General features: G+C 45.4%; 1 protein-coding gene across 11 annotated transcripts in view; it reads right to left on the bottom strand.

The window, feature by feature from the left end:
• The window catches only part of SORBS2 (sorbin and SH3 domain containing 2), a 186,670-nt gene that overhangs the window by 18,037 nt on the left and 148,115 nt on the right, over positions 1-20,518 (bottom strand). For 5 of the 11 annotated variants that reach the window (XM_045821514.1, XM_045821512.1, XM_045821513.1 and 2 more), the window contains 7 exons: positions 18,929-19,116; positions 12,001-12,089; positions 10,562-10,608; positions 8,006-8,120; positions 7,794-7,922; positions 5,643-5,846; positions 955-1,740 (listed from right to left, as the gene is read on the bottom strand). In XM_045821514.1, coding sequence (XP_045677470.1) covers positions 955-1,740; positions 5,643-5,846; positions 7,794-7,922; positions 8,006-8,120; positions 10,562-10,608; positions 12,001-12,089; positions 18,929-19,116 — 1,558 coding nt within the window. Of the gene's footprint in view, positions 1-954; positions 1,741-5,642; positions 5,847-7,793; positions 7,923-8,005; positions 8,121-10,561; positions 10,609-12,000; positions 12,090-15,051; positions 16,645-18,928; positions 19,117-20,518 lie in introns of all 11 variants that reach the window. The other 6 variants (XM_045821519.1, XM_045821520.1, XM_045821521.1 and 3 more) reach the window with 2 other exon arrangements.

Here is a 20,518-nt window from a genome sequence, read left to right as displayed (position 1 = left end):
ACCCGGGAAGACCCTGTGTGGGCCAGGTGCCTCAACACCTGCTTCTGGTGAGATCTTAAGAGCAAACTAATGGGTTCAAAAACGATTTTCATTTTCAGAAACGTTTCAGTAGAGGACCCGTGAGGGGGAGTGACTTGCCTAGTGACATAATATGAATCATTCATTCTTTTTGTTTCATAATGTCAATATCTGCCAGTAACCATATTTTCTATTTAAGTTACAGGTTACATATTTGAGATAGCAAGTTTTCGATTTTTAAGAGAGAGCTTTACAGGCTAAAGAGTCAGGATATTATCCCTCTTTATTGATTAAAATTACTGCCCAAGTTGCTTTTTTTTATGAAAATGCAGAACCTAATTTTTAAGTAGTCAGCAATTTGAAGAAAATTACCTCTTCAGAAAGAGTTGACAGGGAGCTAAAATTCACCCTCCCTCCTCTCCTCTCGCCTGCCTTCCTTCCTTCCTTCCTTCCTCCCTCCCTCCCTCCCTCCCTCCCCTCTCTCTGTCTCTCTCTATTATATGAAAGCTAATGTATATGGTTTTATCACCTGAAATTGGACCAGTCTATTTTGTATCAATACCCTCATCTCTAAAGCGGAGATAGTCATGTAACCCACCATTTATTTGACAAGTAAAGATGTGGAGTTCTTAGAGTAGTGTCTAACACTCAGGAAGGGTTCACCTATTGGCTATCATTGTCAAATTTCAAAAATTAGACAAATGACAAAAATGTTAAATATGAATCTGTAGTTGTAAATAAACAATGGGATTTTATCATACATTTACGCCATCCTAGTAAAATGTGGTGGGTTTCCATACACCCCTCTGCCCCTGACTCCTGTGGTGCTTGTTATACAGGAAACTTCCAGAGCGGTGTTGATTAATACGATTAACGGGACTGGCTAGTGGTAGTGAGACTGGTTAGCTCTTCAGGGATCAGGCGACATTGAAATACCTCGGGACGGGTTTGAGCTGCACTGCTGTCCTCCTGGGGGGCTCTAGGGCCTGGGAGGGAGGCTGCGGCGCCCTGCAAGCCGTCCCACTTCCTCTCCTTGTCCTCCTCTTCCTCCTCTTCAATGTGCAGGCATGGTGTCCCCTCCAGGTCGCCGGGGCCCCACCACAGGGCATCTGGTTCTTGAGCTCCTGGCCCTCTTGGGGTGCCTGACGTAGCCCCCTCACAGATCTCCTCGTCTTCCTCTCCGATGGCAGGGAGGGTTAGGGGCAAGGGACCCACGTTAGGGTGGGCGGAGGCCACGCACCTGTCACCTAGGATTTCGGGCGCCTTTTCGGGGCCTGCAAAGCCTTTTCTCATTTTTGCCAAATCCGCACACTTGTTCTGAGTCGTCTTCCTGGGGCCCTGGAGTGGCGTTGCCTCGTAGGGTTGTGCTGTCGCCGAGGTCACATCGGAACCAGGAAAAGGCGGCCGGGAGGAGGGCGGTCTGGCAGGGGCAGATGCCGGAGGCGGAGTTGGTGGCAGGGGAGCTGAGGGCTCCTCTCTGATTTCAAGGGGGGTCTCCTCTAGGATATCGGGTGTGGCTTGGTCGGCTGCTAAGGTTAAAGCCCCAAGCTTCTCTAATTCCTCCAAGAAGCTGTCCAGAAAAGGAGGCGGCGACGGGGTCAAAGGGTGTGCTGGCGGGGTCCTGGCCGTCGGGGACGGCCACCCCCGGGCCATCCCCTGGAGCGCTCCGTTCTCCGGACCGGGCGGAGCTCTGGGCGCAGAGCCTGGTTCACCGGAAGCCGACTTAGAAATGAGCAAGGGGTATGAAGTGGAAAAAAGAAATAAGCCAAGAAAATAATAATAATAATGCGTCAAAACACAGACCGAGAAATGCAGGAAAGGGGATGGTAGGGAATACGAAAGTTGTGTTAGGCTATGGAGTCGGTTTGGAGGTATTTTTCTGGATTTAAATACATGAGCTCGCTAGCATGTCAGTTAGAAAGTTATCTGGAAAACGAAGTGCTCCTGGTGTTTGGAAGGGGCCTTAAGCGCCAAATGACAGAATAAAGGTGTCATGGAGATTACAGGGACAGACGGCGAACCCTTCGGATTTAATGCAACAGACTACCTCTTTTAAACTAGGTTCCCAGGTATTGGCTTAGCAGCGGAAGGGCTCGGAAATAATATTAATGTGGAGTGAAAACCGATCATGAAGCCTCGTTTCAGGCCCTGAGTACGTTTAGTGCTCCTGCTTCCCGCGGCAGCACTGAGCCATGGAGGTTTCCCCGTGAACCTGGGGAGGCGGAGCTTATGAACCTGGGGAGGCGGAGCTTATGAACCTGGGGGCGGAGCTTATGAACCGGGGGGCGGAGCTTATGAACCTGGGGAGGCGGCGTTTACGAAGCCTCGTCTTCCGAAGTGAAAATACTCTTCTGTGGACCTTAATATTATCGCTATATTCTGGGTATTTTGAACAAAACAGAACTGTTACGTAAATTCACTCGAAGTTCTGTCTGGATTGTTTCTGGACTGGAACGAACGGTACGTGCCATACACATGGAGGTGGGTGACATTTTGCTTTAGTTCTTTCCAGGCGGATGATTTTGGTTTGGAAAGAAAAAGGTCTTCAGGGGAGGTTTTGGAGGTGCACTTTCCAGCCGGGTGTCCGGGAGGAGACCTCACGCACGCACTGAGCACTCCGGTCCCAGGGCCTTAGTATGTGTCAGAGTGCAGGGCCTCCCCGCGCCCTTAACTTCGGATGTCTGGGTCCTGTCATGGGCACGTGGCCTACAGCAGGGAAAGGTGGCACGCCACCACGTGGGGGGGTGAATAAGGCAGTGTCCCAAGGCCCACGTGAGCATCTTATGGGAGACTGAGGATGCACGTCTGCTCGGTACCTGAAATAAAGTGATACTGCACGTGCGGTCCATTATTGGACAGTGGGACACTCCCGGCAAGTCCCGTATATGTTTAATTTTTAATAAGGTACAGGTGGCCGAAGTCTTGGTAGTCTAGAGAAGTTCTCTTATTGGCCAGAGTCCTATATTATGCATAAACACAATAAAGGATTTTGAAAGCCTGTGAGATATAAAATAATGCAAGACTGTCACTTTTCACATTCACTTTTCTCATGGGCAGGGATATCACGTGGACGAGAAAGAATGATCGGTCAAGTCCATTATCGTCATTACTACCCCCGCCACTATTACTACCCCAGCATCGTTACCACCACGATCGCTAACATGCAGGGCCCCACAGAAGTGACACCCCTGTGTGTGGTTGGTAGGGTACATGAATGTCTCGCATGAGACGGACAGCAACGTGAACATTTCACCTAAAATGTCACACGGTGCGCTTGACTGCGATACTGTTATGTTACAGAATTACGTGCTCATGACTTTGTGATAAAAGACTTTTATGTAATGCACAAGGGGCATTCTTTGGGCCGGACCCTGTGTGTTAACAGGTTCAAAGCGCTTAGCTTTTCCATAGACTTGTTTCTACTGGAAGTCAAATGAAGTACCCTGGGACACCCGTGTCACAAAAACACACCTATGATACAAAAATCATATGATTATCTTCCAGAAGTGTTAGAATTGGATGCTAAAGCAGGAATATCAGAAATAGGATCAATGTGCATTTGAGCTGCCCCTACAATACAGGATGCCACGAAATGTGATTTGAGTGGGTCAAAGGGTGATTCTGAAATCCCTCACTACATGCCTTCCCTTATTTGCAAATATCAGTTAGAAAACAGGATACGTAATGGATTTTGGAAGTCGTCGTTTAAAAGCACTTTATCTATCGTTCTTTTTCTGAAAACGAGGCACTTAACATCACAGAGAAGTTTCCTCCGTGAAGTTGGGCAAGTCACAGCATAGATTATAGAATGGAATAAAGCCATGAAGTATTTTTCAAATTATAGGTATAAGCTTTCCAACATATTTTTTCCCCAGCAGTGAGAATAAAACACTAATTAGTTATTAATGAAATTTGTGCATTTCTCTATTTATAAAATATACAGTCTGGCATTCTAAGAAAAAATTTAGGAATCTGAAAATCCAATGAGATTATATTTGCAACGAAGATTAAAACATTGTGATATAAAATATTGCATTGCCAATATTAATTAGGATATTATGGGTGAATTTCTTAAATGTTAAAAGAAGCCTTTGTAGATACATGCTTATTCTTATAAAGTTTAACTTGAAGGTGTGGTTGCTTTGAAATTTGTCTGGTAGTTCATTTAAGATGACTGAATAGTGGATAAACCAAATATATGGATGAAGTTTCTTATCTTTTCATTTATCGGTCGGAACCTCTAAGTGAAGAATGTTGATTTCAAAATGTTAAGCTCTGGTAGTGAAGTACATACACTCAGGAAGGTTCTGGAACACCTTGTAACCCATCAAACAAAGCTGGATGGTGGTGGTTACCCAGTGATAAAGGATCGAGAGGAATTCCCCTGCATCTGAAACCCAGTCTTCAAAGAGAAGCAGAACAAATAGAATGCCTAGCCTGAGCTTTCTAAAAAGAAAAGGCTCTTCTTAAAATAGGAGATTCTTAGATTATTTACTTTTGTAAGATCCTTCAAAGACTCGTTTTCAAGGAGTAGTTTGGGTCGCTGCGGATGCCACCTTGAAACGACCTTGCATTGGAACGCGAAATGATGGTGCCCTTTAATCACATCTGAATGTTGATACTATTTGGCTCGCTCTAGATGGTTTATTTTCCCATCCCTAGCCTTGATCTTATTTATGAAAATAACAAATTATGCCACTTTATACATTTTTTAAAAAATGTTGGGAAGTACTTACAATATTTTGGAACTAAGTCCTTTGATAACTTAAAGTTTTATACTTGGAGATCAGTGAAAAGGAGAAAGAAGTCCCTAAGTACCACTGTTCCATAAGAAGAATACACTACATTATAACTTAACAGAAAATTAAGAAAAAAGTTCACATTATCAGTAAAGAAAGTAATAGAATAGCCTTTTCTAATCAACCAGTTCCTTTTTTAGACCAGCTACTGAGAAAGAGAATTGTCTTTAGCCACTAGCTCAAGGGGATAGTACAACCAGCACATGATTAAAACTGACAAAATACACATGAGCACTTCTAGGGACTAATGCCATTTCCATTCAAACCCATAAACAAACTGACTTACAGATCTTAATCCTAAAACTTTATTTCTCCTTCTATATTAAATACCTCCAGACTTTTATAGAATTTTTTCAACTTAATTCCACGTATTGTTGAAACAAACCATCTTGGGATCTATCGATTTATCTACAGATGCATATGTATGTATGCACACACATATATGATCTATATAAAATTGCATATGTAAATAAAATTAAGCTTTAGAAATAATCAACTTTCAAAAAAACTGAGTTTTCAGAACGTAGATATATTTATTCAATGTGTATATAGACCATATAGAGTTCTTATGATACTGTTTTTTTCTTTCAGTATTTTAGCTCGAAAATGAAATCCGCAAAATCAAGCATTTAACCTTTACGCCAGCACCCGTAAGAAAAATTAAATTCCATTGTCTTGATTTGTCACTCACACTTAGAAGCATAGCACGTAAATCTTTTGCTTTGCAATAAAGACGGTGGTGTAACCTAATGCCCTCCAATCGCCTGTTGAATGTCTTCCTGCAAGCTCTCAAATGTTACACTCATGCGCTAAATGTCTTCTTACCTTGTTTGAACTTAGGCTGTGGATTCTATCGCTTGAGTAGCTGTGGGGTATGGGGGGGTCGGGGTAGTCCTCGGCACCTTTGCCGGTATTCCTCTTGACGACTTCTACATAGGAAACAGGGAAGATGCCTTGTCTGTTGGTTCCTGGAATTTTACCTTCATACCAGTTTTGATCAACTCTTTTGAGAAGAATAACTCTATCTCCCTGTAATGAATATTAGGAAAATGCATTATAAATAGAGGTGAGATAACATGAGACATATAATTGTCAATGCTTTCTAACCAACTATAGTGTTCCATTTGGGAAAGCATGTATACCTCCGGTTTTATTTAGTCAGGAGGACGCAACCGACGTCTCCGAGTCCCTTCCCACATCGCAGCTCATCAGCTGAATCATCCGCTCGCCACACCCTTCCCGCAGGCTGCCTGGCGGATGCTAATGGGCCTGGGCGTGTTCATACTGGGCCCACGTGACATGACTGTGTAAGTTACGTTGCAGAGCAGAAGGGTTTCGTACAATGTGTCGGAGACACTAGCATCATCGTCCTATCACTGATGGGTTCCGGAGAGGGACCCTTGATCGGGGGAGCCTCAGAAGGGAGCGACTCAGCCCTCTGTGGCGGAGTGTCTGGAATGGGCCGCAGAAGCCCATCTCCAGCACAGGTGAGGGTGAATGGCGCACCGTTTTTCTTACTTGACCTGGACGTGCTAACTGGTAACATAGAGTGAAGCTAAAGGACTGGGGCAGCAGTGAACTTGAGATGCCCTCCCTGTGGCCAGCGCTGACACCTGCCTGGTCTGCATCAGGACAACGGGACACCAGCATCCATTCTGAGTGTTGGGTGGTCATGCCGCCGTGGCCATTAAACATTCCGGTAAAACTCCTGGCTGGTGGAATGCCAGACCTTTCCACGACCACTGTTCTCCCTACCTGCCTGCAGTGACCAAGCCAAGCCACTGAGCACAGTTTACATTTTAACTCAAAGCCACATGCGGCCCAGAAATAGACAAGGTGTGGCCAGACAGTAAAACCCTGCAGCCGCATGCAGCAGATAATGTGGCTGTTGGGGCAGCTGTGCCTGACAGGACGATACAGGTGACACGAGGTCGGGACTTCGGTAGAGCAGGGAGGCCTTCGTCAGGCGGTCCTCAGGGTGAAAATTCTCTCTGTGCCAAAATGCTGGATGGTTTTTACAGACTGTCCCAGCACCACTGCGCAGAACATTACCACAGCAAAGCGAATCTCCCTGTATCTTAAAAGTGGCACTGATTTTCTCTGTAATACACCAAGACGGGGCTGTCGCTAGGCTTTTGCTGGAGCTACAAATTGCATTGGCTGGAGCCTCTCTTTCAGGTATGAAACATGAGCTGATACAGTTCATGGAGTGCTGTGTTGCAGGTTGGAGGGTGGAAGAGAATCAGTTGATGGTGCACACCCAGGACTCCTGGGGGAGCTGAGGGTCTAGCACCAGGACAAGAACTCGAGATTTCCCTTCATTGCTCCCGGCCAGCCGTTCCCTAGCAGGTGGGAGGGGTTCTGGAGCCTCCCTGCATGTTTACTGTTACCTAGCCTGGGCCGGGCACATGCGCAGTGACCTCGAACAGACACACGTGATCGCTTAGCAAACAATGAAAGCAGTCCATGGAATCATTCCCATCTGTGTGAAGTAGCAAGCGACCCAGAGTTCTTCTCCTGCTTGTGGAGAAGAGGAGCGAGAACTGGGTCGGTCGCTAGTGAAATCTGGGTCGGTCCTGAGGCCTCCAGGAAGAAGCATCTTCAAGACTTTAGGAACTTTCCTTGGGTCCAACATAAAAGTATTCGTGATTTAAAAATTGTAAAAATCTAATAATAAGGCGGTAGAACAGCAATATGTTGAAGTATATTGAAGTGCGTTTCCTTTTGGCGACACGTATCACTCCCTGAGGTGCAGGCCGAGGCCCCCCTTGGAGAGGCCTGGGTGGGGGCCTCCCGGCTGCACCAGAGGGACAGTCTCTCTGAGAAGCTCTAAGTCCCACAGGGACCTGAGCTGGACAGAGGGAGCCTCAGGGAGGCCTTTGTCCTTTCTTTAGGGCAAACACAAAAACCATGAAAATGTTCTGCAAACACACCGCCTTCCTTTCGCTGCCCCCGCGAAGAAAGCAACCAGGTTACCTTTCTCAGTGAGAGCTCCACGTTTGTGTCCGCGTTGAAATTGTATTTGGCGATAGCTTCTCCGATTTCTCCAAGCTGGGCCGGGGGCGGTGGTCTTGCGGGCTGTGCTTTTTCAGGAGGTGTGAGTTTCTGGGAGGAAAACAGTTCTTTATTCTCGACCCGGCAGGACTTTGGACTTAGCAACCACATGCGCAGGAAGGGCAAAGACTCACCTCTACGTATGAGATTGGGAAAATGCCCACTCTCCCGTGGTGCTCCCCCTCGTACCAATTCTGGTCGATTTTCCTGAGGATGTAGACCGTATCTCCTTTCTTAAACGACAGCTCCCTGGAAGACACGTGTGCAGGCGGGTTTTGCTCGATGCAGAGCAATTATTCTTAAGATCACTAGACCGGCATTTGGCTGGGAGATACACACGTCCTACATTAAAAAGGAAATCTGTGGAGCCCAGTCGGAGAAGGATTTCCCTTACAAATGTTTCAAATTCACTTACGGCATTGTAACTGTAGAAATGGTTTCAAAAAGAACAGGTATAAGCATCATGTCTGCTAGAAATCACAGGAAGATTAATATGAAGTTTAAAGGTGGGGACAGGCTATCATTATCTAGCCATTAGTTTACAGCTAAGAAGCTATAAAGCTTGGCATAAGAATGGATTAATTTTGTATTGATGTATTTTCTCCTGAAGCTAGTGAGCTAGTGAGTTAGTGAGTTGCTCCTCTCCCCCCCCCCGGCTTCCTTTTCACATGCTAAAGCTTATAATAAGGAAAATAAATATCATTTACCTTAGCACAGAAATACCAACACCAGAAAAGCTTTTTTTATTTCTGGATTTTTAAAGTGGATTGGCAGGCATTTAAGTAGGCTATCTTGATGAAGAATTTATTTTGTGAAATAGAAAAGATCTTATACTCTTATTTTTCAGTGGGGCACAAAGATAAACTTATTTCAGTGCATGCAAAGACATGCACTGATTGCTTGATGCCTTCCTTACACTTTTTTTAAAGAATAAAAATATTTTCAAGATTGTCTGCTTTTCCATTTGGGTTCTTTCTAAGACATTAGGTATGTTGGGTATTTTGTTTCAAGTTGTAAAGATGTTACTCATTTCAAGTAACCCCTGACTCAATTCTCCCTTTCTCTTGATTGTTTTTTTGCGGCTCCATCACGCGGGTGATTGTGTCTGTGTGGTATTTTGCCTCCACAGTTGTGTCAGGTGTCTTGCTTCATGGATTTTCCCAAGATCCCTACTTCCCTACACGTCTGCCTTCCCACTCCAAATCCTCTGCGTTTAGTTCAGAATCTTGAGTTGGATCATTTTTGTGTGTGAAATATTTAATGGAAAGAGGTATATATCACATGTGAAATATTTCTTATTGATTCACTCAATATTTCTTATTGATTTAGTTGAGCCCTGGCTGGTGTGGCTCAGTGGATTGAGCTCTGGTCTATGAACCAAAAGTTGCCGGTTCGATTCCCAGTCAAGGCGCATGCCTGGGTTGCGGTCCAGGTCCCCCAGTGCGAGGCACGCAAGAGGCAACCACACATTGATGTTTCTCTCCCTGTCGGTCTCCCTCCCTTCCCCTCTGTCTAAAAATAACTAAATAAAACCTTTTTAAAAAGATGCAGTTGAAATAACCATTGCATATTAAAAGAATTATTACACATTTAGAAGTGCTAAAATCTTCACGTTGAAAGGGCGTTAAATTTTCGGTGACCCTGAAGACAAGGAAGATTCACAGACCCTCACATCCTCACACACTACTTCCCTCTGTCGTGCCCATGCCTGATGCGGAAAACAAAAAACCACACAAAACATTTCATGTTTACAATCCAGCAGTTTTCTTTGTGCCAGGTCTGTTTTGTTTCTGCAAACAAGGACAGGAAGCTTAGCTTTTAAAAAGAAAACAAACTTGTAAATTAGAGACAACTGGTTATTTTTCTTTTGATTAAGAAAAGAAGTCTTTCCTATTGGTGAAGGCCTCGTATGTAAAATTTTGCAGCCACCTAGATAAAGGACAGTAGGCTCACGTCACAGTTTTCGGAGTCGTGGCCCTCCCAGCTCAGGGCTAGAGTTGCTAGTCCCACTGTGATTAGCCCCACCCCCACCCCTGCCATTTTGAACAGTGGCCATCGCCAGCACGGGCTCCCATTCGAGCTCACTCCTGGCCTTGGTGCTAACTTTCCTCACCCACATGCCCATCTGATGAACAAGGTCCTAAAGGAAAGAGGTAAAAAAAAAATTACGACACAGGAGTATAAAAACACCAACGTGAAAAGACCCCAGGAGAGAACTCTGTGCAGAATCTCTAAGCTCTGAGTGCTGAGACCTGGAGATTTTACCACCAGCATCTCCGTGCACAGTTCTAGTCTTCAGCCCCACAAACCGTCCTCGGTATAGCTGGATAAATAAGTGTTGTCACATTCTCCCAGGAAGTGTTAATTACTCCCCAGCGCTTTATTTTTAATTCCTTCTTGACGTGAAAATTCCCGAAACAAAGATCCTTAATTTCTCTTTTGTTTAACCTATCCTTTTGAATTCATCGGGCTGTGATATGTTTAGTGTAATTTAAAACGCGATGATTCTCAACTGAAAGCAAAATGAAAATAAAATTACCCACATCCCAGTGAACTCAGAGGGAACCATTTAATTAGAGTGGATTGCTGAATTATTTGTAACACACCCCACTGCAATATTTGTCTATTAAAGTATTACTGAAACATTTAAAGCCAACTTAAATCATATGATGAATACTTGTCTTACTTACTTAGATGTCTGAGCCTTAAAATCATAAACAGCTTTTGCAGGCAGTTTCTAAAAAGGAAGGCAAATGATTAGCACTAACTTAAAATTTGGATTTCCTACAAGAAAGCAGTTTCGTGTGAATTAACTAGAAGTGAAACCTCAAGGCATGATGAAAAGTATAATGTAAATTCTATATGCAAGCTATGAATAAATCAATCAGTTCCTCACTTAGGTCTTTAAGCTACAGCAGGACAATAATGGATGCTTATTGTCACCATATCTATGGAAGATCTTATTTCATTTTAGTAACGAAAGCAGGTGAGTGGCAGAACTGGGGAATGAAATACCCATGGGGGATGCGGTCCTCGGTATCATTTTGGCTGTAACCAAAGCACTTCCTGGGATAACTGTGGGAAGTCCGTTGATCTACGTCTTGTGGATTGACGCAGCTCCTTCTGAATCATAATACAAGGATTGGCGAGAGGAACAAGTCGGCATCCCCTTTTCTAAACACTTCTGAACACAACGGCAAGGAAATACTAGCCCCGTTGCCACTGGGAGGCTGGTTAGTGGCCAAGCGCACAGGCTTGGTGATCTTGCATTCCCTGCAGGGTTCAAGAATTCTTTGGCATCCTGTAAACCAGCACCTCATCTTTTAGCCATGACAGGACGTGTGCTCCCCCAACCCCTGGGGCCTGAAGATCTGACCGGGGCACCTATAAGTGAGCTCTTCCAGTTCTTCTTTCCCTCCGTCCCAATCATCCCCTCATCCCACTCTTGCTCCCTGTGAGTCTGGGGGCTTTAGGCAACCTGGGCCATTCTTGACTTCTATGGGGGACCTCCAGGCACAGGCCTATACCCGACACCTAGAGAGATACTCCTGGAGGGGCGTCCAGTCCAAGACCAGCTTCCAGACCCCATCGGACCTTCCCGGCCCAAGGCAGCCTGGCTCAGGGCACTGGTCCCAGAGCCAGTGGGCAGGTGGTTCCCAGGGACACTGGTTTTTGAGGGATCCTCTCCAACAAAAGTAGGGCAGCAAAACTGACTTATGTAGACTTTGCACTGATTTGCGGTATAGTTGACCCAGTGCTCTGCCGTACATCCCTGGGCCAGGAATTTGCGCAAGGGAAACTCACTTCCTCCACGAGTGGCCCAGCTCGGGGCTCCTTTAGACCACGGCTGTTAACTCATGGGTGTGCGGTCAAGGTGCAGGGGCCTCCCTGCCACGGCTGGACTGCGGCTGGGGGAGACCTGCAGCCAGGGTCCGAACTTGCACCACTCTGGCCCTTGGCTCAGGCTCCAAGGAAAACATTCTAAGTTTCTCAGTTGTCATTTTCATGTTTTTAATCTGGGTTCTTTACTGGTTTTCGATGTAACTTGGCCTGGCAGGTGCATTATTAAGTATCTTGTTGAAAAAAAAACCAAAACCAAACCAAACTCAAATGCTATGTAACTAACTACCTCTTTTTCTGGAGTTCCTCTTCTTTCCCTTGGTGCACTTCTCCCCAGGTCAGTTAAAGTGGATGAGTAACTTCTAGGGGACTCGCGGTCTGTCGGAAAGGACAGGGCCAGAGTGAGTACCCACCTAGGAAAAGCTGATTGCTTAGCCATTTTCCCGGGTGGCAACGATGTTCCCCCTTAAATATGGAGAGACACCACAATGGAGAGCATGGGTATAAAACTCACAGGTAATCATAGAGTTGACATCAGACACAAAAACAGAGCGTTTTAAAAGGAAAAAAAAATCTGAGGATTCAGAAGTATTATAACCATACATACAAATACAATTGCTGCATTGCTGTGTAATTACACAGCAGCATCTGGTTCAGCAAGTTCATAGTTGGAAGGATTTTTCGTCTCAAAGACTTCGCAATATTTTTTTTAAATTTCCATTCTTTTTGCCTCCAATTTATAATTACTATTATAAGATCTATAGAAGATGGAGAAGAGCAATAATTTACAGAAACTGAAACATTTTGTGGAACAACAGTTTAAGAATGTAGTAAAAAAAAGGAAGAGAAAAAGAAAGGACGACAGAACTGTGATCACGCTCTCTCTCTCTCTCTCTCTCTCTCTCTCTCTCTCTCTGTTGTTAAATATTTATTAAGTCTTGAGATGTCATCTTGAGGCTCAATGCTTAAGAGGCCTGATCTCTGTTCTTTCCTTGGGCTCAACTGGCTATCAGAAAGTAAACAAAGGGATAAAAATTCTCTAAACAGAAAATGTCCTACTGGTCACCGAATTGCTTATGAAATATTGAATTGTTTTTGGTCTCCCTAAAAGAAGTGTCAATAAGTAATGGCTGTACAGAGTTATTGCAAGGACCTCTTTGTGGCGTCTTACACCTCGCGTGTTCACATGTGGGAGTGGAAGCGGAGGCTGAAAGCACCCCAGTAATAAATTTTACTAGTCTAACTGGGTCAAAACTTGTAAATCCTTTCTCTTATCCCTTTAATAAATTTAGTTCTATTGAATAACAAGCAACATTCATTAGAAGCTAAATCCATCTGTAAAGGAATGAAAAGTTGCTGATTAATTAAAAAAAACATTGTTGAAAGGTTTTGACTACTTTGTTTATGAGGAAGAACTGTGTACTCACAGCAGCTGGGATATCAGTCACATGACAGATGAAGATAAATGTCTTTGGAAGGTAATGTAGCCATAAATGTTTTAGGTAAATGTAACCAGTTATTTTCATGAATGCTAGGGGATTGTGTGCAGTCTATTCTTTCATTGTAAACTAACCTACTTTTATGATCATAGGGCTCCCATAGTGATTGTAAATTTTAAATTACTTCTACTAACCCATGGAATATAAACTATTTTTCTTTCACTTGGGCTAAACACCATTGGAAAAGTAAATATTTTATTAAAATATGAAATACCCTTTAAATGCATTTCAAAGATCTCTCAAATTATGTTTCAATAATAGTATATATTCTATATGCATGTAAAATTGAGAGGTGGTTAAACTGTAATTTTGAAACCTTGGAAAAGGTAGCTCATTTACTAAAAAAATTAAATTCTGACATGTCATGGTCAGCGAAAATTTCAAACTGTAGAAATCGATTTTTAAAAATTCCAATTTATTATTTTTGAATCATGTTGTATAGTATATATAGTATATATAGTATATACTATAGTATATAGTATAGTATAGTGGAGCAAAGATCAATACTACTAACATAGTAAATTGTGCAATAATAACAATTGAGCTATATATGTTAATATGACATTTGAATTATGACTCTTTTGTGCCTGTAGAGATTATGTTCCATATAACAAATTCTGGAGTATTAAGAGTTTGAATCTGTCACTGCTCCCTTCTCTCTGGGTGGTCTTGGTCAAGTTTTCTGTCTTCTCTGGGTCTCAGTTTCCTCAGTTGAGAAGCAGAGCTCATCATAATACCTGTAACCTGGGTTTATGCCAGTACTAATTAGACAATGAATGTAAAACATTTTTCAATGTCTGGTGCATAGAAGACTCCCTATTGATGATCCAGGCTTCAGCCTGGAATGCTTATTCTGACTTCTTAAGAATTTACATAGGGAACAGAAGTACCTTAAGAGTTAATGAAAATAATTGTGTAGAGATATCAAAACACCTTGTCCTTTACAGTTACAAAACACCTTGTAAACCTCAGAAAAAATGTCCTCTGCACCTGAGTTCTTATTTTTCTTTGTGCTGCCACTTCAGAGCGATAATCTATGAAAACAGAGTTGAGTCACTTTTAACCCTAAATGATCTAATTCAAATATCAATATAGAATTGTGTGAGCAGAGATAGAAAATTAATAAATTAGGTGATGGGATGGGAGAGAAAATGAATACGATGAGTGATGGAAATGAGACTTTTACAGGTCTACAGCTTAAAGATACATTCACAAAAATTTTATCCCAGCAGTGTCCTCTAAGTGGAGAAAATGATACATAAATCCTACTCTCACTTAATTGTCCACTAATTACTTCATTACATATTTCAGTTTTGCTTTCTGAGTGTTTTGAAATAGTATCTTCTATATAGAATATGAGCAAATTATTTGTTGAGTGAATGACTACAAAGTGAAAAAAATCAAGGAAAAGACTATTGGTTAAACTGTTGGTTTTGACTCAGTTTCCAACAATAAAAGAGCTAATGCAAAGTTGGTAATCTCTTAAGGGTACTGATATTCAATTATAATGTGTCCTGAAATCTTTTTTAAATTGGCAGAAGGCTTAATTTCTTGGGTCATGGTGCCTGACAGATGTTTCAACCCTAACATTAAGCTACAAAAATCGCTGTCCCTTTTGATTTCGAGTGAGTAAATTTTTGTGAATTGGTGATCACTTTAAGCCATGCATGGAGTCCAAACGTCACATGGGCAGATGAGACCTGTTTGGTGAGACATGTTTGCACAACACAGACGCCGGGTGGCCGCCCAGCGCGGGGGTGAGGAGATGGAGGAATGGACAATGAAGGAGCTGGAGGGTGGGTGTCTGCACCACAGGGAGAAACAAAGAAAGGCTCATCCACCTTGGAGACTCAGGGCCCTGTCGTGGCCCTGGAGGTGGTAGTTGTTATTGGGGTCCATGTCCTGCAGAGAGGCGCTGTGAGGCATTCTCCCACAGTCATTCAGGTACCACGGACAGGGAGTAGCGCCCTCTGGAGGCGGCGGGTGGAAAGGCTGGTGCCTGGGGCTCCTCCTTAGAGCCGCGAGGGACGAGTTCCTTTCGGGGACGTCGGGCATCAGCTCGCTGATCAGGCGGTGCAGTATACTGTTGTCCGGCAGACTCCCCCGTCTCTTTTCAGCTTTAATTTGGTCACAGATGTCCTTCAGGGCAGAGTCCAGGGCCTCAAACACAGACTTTTTACACCTGGCCTTCTCAGGCTGTTTTTTGGGAGTCGAGTTTCTTTTCCTCCGGAAAGGCACGGGGCTGACCAGGAAGGCCAGTTTGGAGAGGCCGGGGTCCAGCTCTTGCCGTCGGGGCTCCTCCGCGGTCCCGTGTCTAGCCCTTTCGTGCTTTCGCATCGTGGTGAACCGGGTGTAGGAGGCGGGGCACCGGCCCTTGCAGGAGCTGACCAGGTGCCGGTGGTGGTGGTGGTGGTGGTGGTGGTGCTGGTGGCGGCCGGACCCGTAGAAGCTGTCGGAGGACGTGAAAGAGAAGTGGTCGAAGTCGCTCTCACTGCAAAAGGACGACCCTTCCACGAGCACGCAGTCGCTGTGGTCCGACACCATGCCGTCCTGGTCGCTGTCGGAGAACTCCACGCGCGGCCTCGGGTGCTCGTCGCTGGTGACTTCGATGTGGATGGGCACCAGGGCCTGCGGCTGGAGGCCCGGCGGCGCCTGGCGCTGGCGCCGGCTCGGGTGTTCCTCCTCCAGCAGGGACTCGATGGAAAACCGCCTGTTGGGGCGCAGCCCGTTGTGCTGCGGCTCCAGGATCGCGGGGGACAGCGTCTCGTCCCCTAAGTTGGGCATGGACTTGGACTTCTGGATCAGCTTCTCGAACTCGGAGATGCGCGTGGGCACCATGTCCCTGGGCACCTCCTCGGCGGAGCACTGGCCCCACGCGTGCAGCAGGCCCCGGCTCGGCGGCTCGTTCTCGTACTGCAGGATCCTCGACTGCACGGAGCAGATCACCTCGGAGGTCATCAAGTCCTGGCGGTTGATGCGGTGCATTTTCTTGTACATTTTGAGGAAGCCCGGGGCGTCGTGGGCCGACCGGTGGTGGCGCAGCCGGGCTCGGCCGTCGCCGGCGCGGCCCTCCGGGAGGTAGGCGGCCGCCCACGGGCCGGGGCAGCCGCCCGCGGCGTCCTCCTCGCACAGCAGCGAGCCCAGGCTCTCCGACTTGGTTTGCGGGTCCGGGAAGCTGTCGCAGCCGTCGGTGAGGAGGTCATCGCAGCTGCGGGACTTGATTTTGGGGGAAACCGTCTCCTCCGTGCTGCTCCAGACCTCTGCGTTTTGCCGGGCCATCTGCCAGCCGTTTTTGAAGGCGGCGGCCCGCTGCGGGTCCCGCGGGACGTGCAGGTGCTGCCCGTGGGCGTTACAGTCCTCCGCCTCCTGCGAGGCGCTACTGGGGAGCCCTGAGGAACTGCAAAGGGACGGACACATTTTGCTATCATCCCCACCTTTACATCCAGAGCAGCGTGGTGGAAGAGAGACACGTGGAGAAGTTAAAAGTTTCACAAAGAGGAGAGCACAGTCAGTTAGCATCAGAGAGCAGAGCAAAGAGAAGGCGGCACGGTTTTAATCGAGACACCCACCGTCACGGGGGAAGTTTCAGCTTGGGGGGAAAAGGTCTAATTCTAAAGCGTGATGATACTTTGCAATGAATGCAGCTTTACAGAGATTAGAGTTTAAAAACCATGCATAAAAAGTAATGGGTGTAGATAATACGCCTGTTTCTATGGAATGCTTTATACATCTTCCTGCAAATATTATATACCCCAAATGCAATAGTATCTTATAAGCTAATAGCATGACTTGGCAGTAATTAAAACGTTGAGCATTAATGCCAAAAGTGATATAATCAACTTAATAGGGCCAGGATTTGAATCTCTTTTGAAATATAACAATAGGCAAAGCGTAATTTATCAATTTCCATTTAATTAAAACTCCCATAACTATATGAATTAATTTCTCATGGGTATTAGATAGAAAAAGACAAAGTATTTCCGAAAATTGCAAAATCAAGATGCTACCAACTATTGCTGGTAACATTTTCCCAAGAAAACGAGAACTAGCATCTTGTTAAACAAGACAAATTTACCTCTTTAATTGCTCTACCTAGAAACTTTTACTAGGCAGGTCCTCCTGAGGATAACTGAATATAATGTAAAACTTTCGTCGGTGCTAAAGGCATCTTGCTTTTTTCCAGGGAGGGTCTTTTTAAAAACTCACTCACAAATTGATAATAGATAGAGATCTAAGCACAGCCTCAATTTGGAATATATATGGAAATACTCTTTTCTTTTGCTTTGCTGAGTTAACTTATAAGGGAGAGGCCAGATACATCTAAGGGCATATTTTCTTTTTAGACATAAACCTAGCAGAAGAAAATATCCCTATTAATAGCTCCTGCCTTATAATCCTCCCCAAACCTTCAAAAGTAGATGGCCACACAAATAAGTAGATACGTAGTATTTGGGAAAGGAGGTGGCCTTAACACTTCCTAGGATAAAAACAGGCATCCGAATCCATCAGAACTCTTCTAACTTTTGGGTGGTATCCACACATAATGAATCAATGGCATTTTATCACCCATGGGTTACCTTAAGAAATAAATATTTGCATAATTAGTAGGTTCTGATCAAGATACTTTAATTAGAGGAGAGTTATCATGAAACAGTAATCACAGCTCCCCTAGGGCATGGACGAGAGCTAGTGTCTTCCGCTCATCCAGGCTCTAAGCATCAGCCAGCCCGTCTTTTGCACACAGACCAGCTGCCTCTCTCCTTGAGCTACCATGTGGGAACACTTCCAGTGCCTACGTTGGTTACATGTAGCTGAATCTGTGCTATTTCATGGAAACGTCTGTTAAAGTTTGCCTTCTTCACCCACTTGAGATCCCTGCTCTGTTCCGTTTCAACCCCAGGAGACTGAGGAGGCTGTGGAGCCCCACCTCGGGTCTCGACCCAGGTGCCCAGCGACGCTGGCCCGGTCCTCTGTCTGCACCTTAGCAGTATGCCTGTTATGGCGGCAGTAACGCACTCAGTAGTAGGTCAGGGCCTTGAGGGAGTGACTTGCTTTGAATTTGCAGGGGAGACAGTCAGGAAAAGGGCTTGGTGGTGCCTAAACGTTATAATTATGGCTAAAACCCAGTAAGTTCTTACTGCTCTACTGGCATGGATTGAACCCTACGTTACATTACTAGTAGAACATGGATATTCTACTGTACATATGACTCTTGACCAAAATATACAGCAGATGATTCACAAAATGACTTCACAGGTTAGACACATTTTATCCAGAACTAAATAATTTAAAAAACACAGTTTATGTGTTAGGCAACAATGTTCTCTGTTGCTACTTCTAATTCCTATGCTAGAAATTTGCTTGATTTTGCTAGCTGCATAACATTAGAAAAATTTGACAATATGCAAATGTTTATAAGTGTAATCTTTTCATGGCCTGACAATAAGTTATTCGATGCTTTGCATTTGTTCCCTCACAAAGCCACAAATGATCTATTTAGAAGAAAAACAAGTATCAACAGGTGACAGAGTCCTTGCTGCTGCTCCAGGGGCTGACCAACCTGAGCTCATCCCTGTGTAGGAACAAAGCTATTGCTCCAAAACTATACGTAAACGCTAACTATCTCTGGAGAGTTATCACTGGACCCGCTCTCCCACGGCACTCTAGGTTAAAGCTTGAACTAGCAACTTGTTTACACTCCGGCCTACTGCTGTTTACCTTTTGCTCTGGATGGGGAGGAAGGGGAAGAACTGATGAAAGGCTGCGACAGGGTGGCGCTGGATCCCGGGAGGTCCGCCCGCACCGGGCTGGTCCGGCTCGCCCTCGGGTCCCCCAGGCCCCGCGGCTGCCCCACGGCGGGCTCACTCTTCCTCCGTTTCCTGAAGTCGCTGGCCAGGCTGGCAGAGCTGAAAGAAGGAAGCAGCTTCAGTGTGGTCGGTGCTGGAGAAGGTCACCATGAAGCGGAAGGGCCGGTGGAATGTGCTAGTAACAGGGTCATAACTCTTATTTATTATATCCCTCCCTCAAACTGCATGTTTAAGCACTCACTCCTTGATATTAAACACTATTTCTTTACAATCATCTCTTTAAATCTTTTTTGAAAGACTTTATTCTTTTAGAGCAGTCCTAGGGGATCGGAAAGCATAGAGTCCCATGCATTCCCTTGCGCACAGCTCCCCCTACTATTGACATTCCCGATTAGTGTGGGGCATTTGTGATGTGGATGAACGAACGGATACATTATCATCGCATGCAATTAAAGTCCATAGTTTATGTAGGGTTCATGTTTCCTGTTGAACCTTCCATGAGTTTTGGCAAATATGGAATGACATGTGTCCATCACTACTGCACCTTGCGGAACAGTGTCATTGCCGTAACATGTGCCACGCCCGCCACCACCAGGTGCTCTGCCTCTTCATACCGCTCTCCCCGCAACGACCTTTTTACTGCCTCCACAGCGTTACCCTTTGCAGAATGTCACACAGTGGGAACCTACAGTCTGCAGCCTTTTCAGATTGGCCTCAGTCATTTAGCAACATGCCTTTGAGATTTCTCTGTGTTTTTTTCCTAATAGCCCATTTCTTTTTATCACTGTATAATATTCCATTATGTGGGTGGATCGGAATGTGTTTATCTGTTCAGCTACCGAAGTATGTCTTCGCTGCTTCCAAGTGTAGGCAAGCAGGGACAAAGCTGCTGTAAACATTCACGTGCAGGTTTGTGTGTGGAGATGAGTCTATAATCGTCTTCTAAAGTTAACAATCTCCAATGAGTGTGAAGGGTTACAACGGACAACGCAGTCCTGGGGCTGGTGTCCCGTATCTGTTCCCCCTAAGGAAGAGTTCTCATAGCAGGAACACACCCCGAGGAGGGATGCCGAGACGGAGGAAAGGCTTGGGAGGGAGGGAGACAGCGGGTGAGACAAATGTCTCACCCCAGGACTTCCCCGGGGTTCTTCCTAAGGAGCTTAGCTTTAAAAACCTCACACTGGGATTCCAGGGTTTTCCTGTTGGAGTCATGGCGACCCACGATTTAGTCAGCAAATAAACCGCTGGAGAGTCCTGTCCCCCAGCTGTCCTGAGTGGTGTCAGCAGTCGTAACGGCAGGACGTTTTTATCATGGTTCTGCGTCTGGCGTAGCATCATATGAGACGCTGGTGGAGGGGGCACACATCACACAGCACGCCGACGGTCGAACCTCAGGCGTGGTGGCATCCACGGCAGCAGCACACGCACGCCGGCTCCTGTGAGCCAGCGGCGTGCTGTTTGCTCGGCTGCCGTCAGTGTCTCCTGTCCCCACCGCGTTGCC

Source organism: Phyllostomus hastatus, unplaced genomic scaffold, assembly GCF_019186645.2.
Source record: "Phyllostomus hastatus isolate PE091 unplaced genomic scaffold, TTU_PhHast_1.1 phas_scaffold_46, whole genome shotgun sequence".
Taxonomy (NCBI): domain Eukaryota; kingdom Metazoa; phylum Chordata; class Mammalia; order Chiroptera; family Phyllostomidae; genus Phyllostomus; species Phyllostomus hastatus.
Note: the sequence above shows the minus strand (reverse complement) of the source record. Positions and strands in the feature narration are given on the sequence as shown.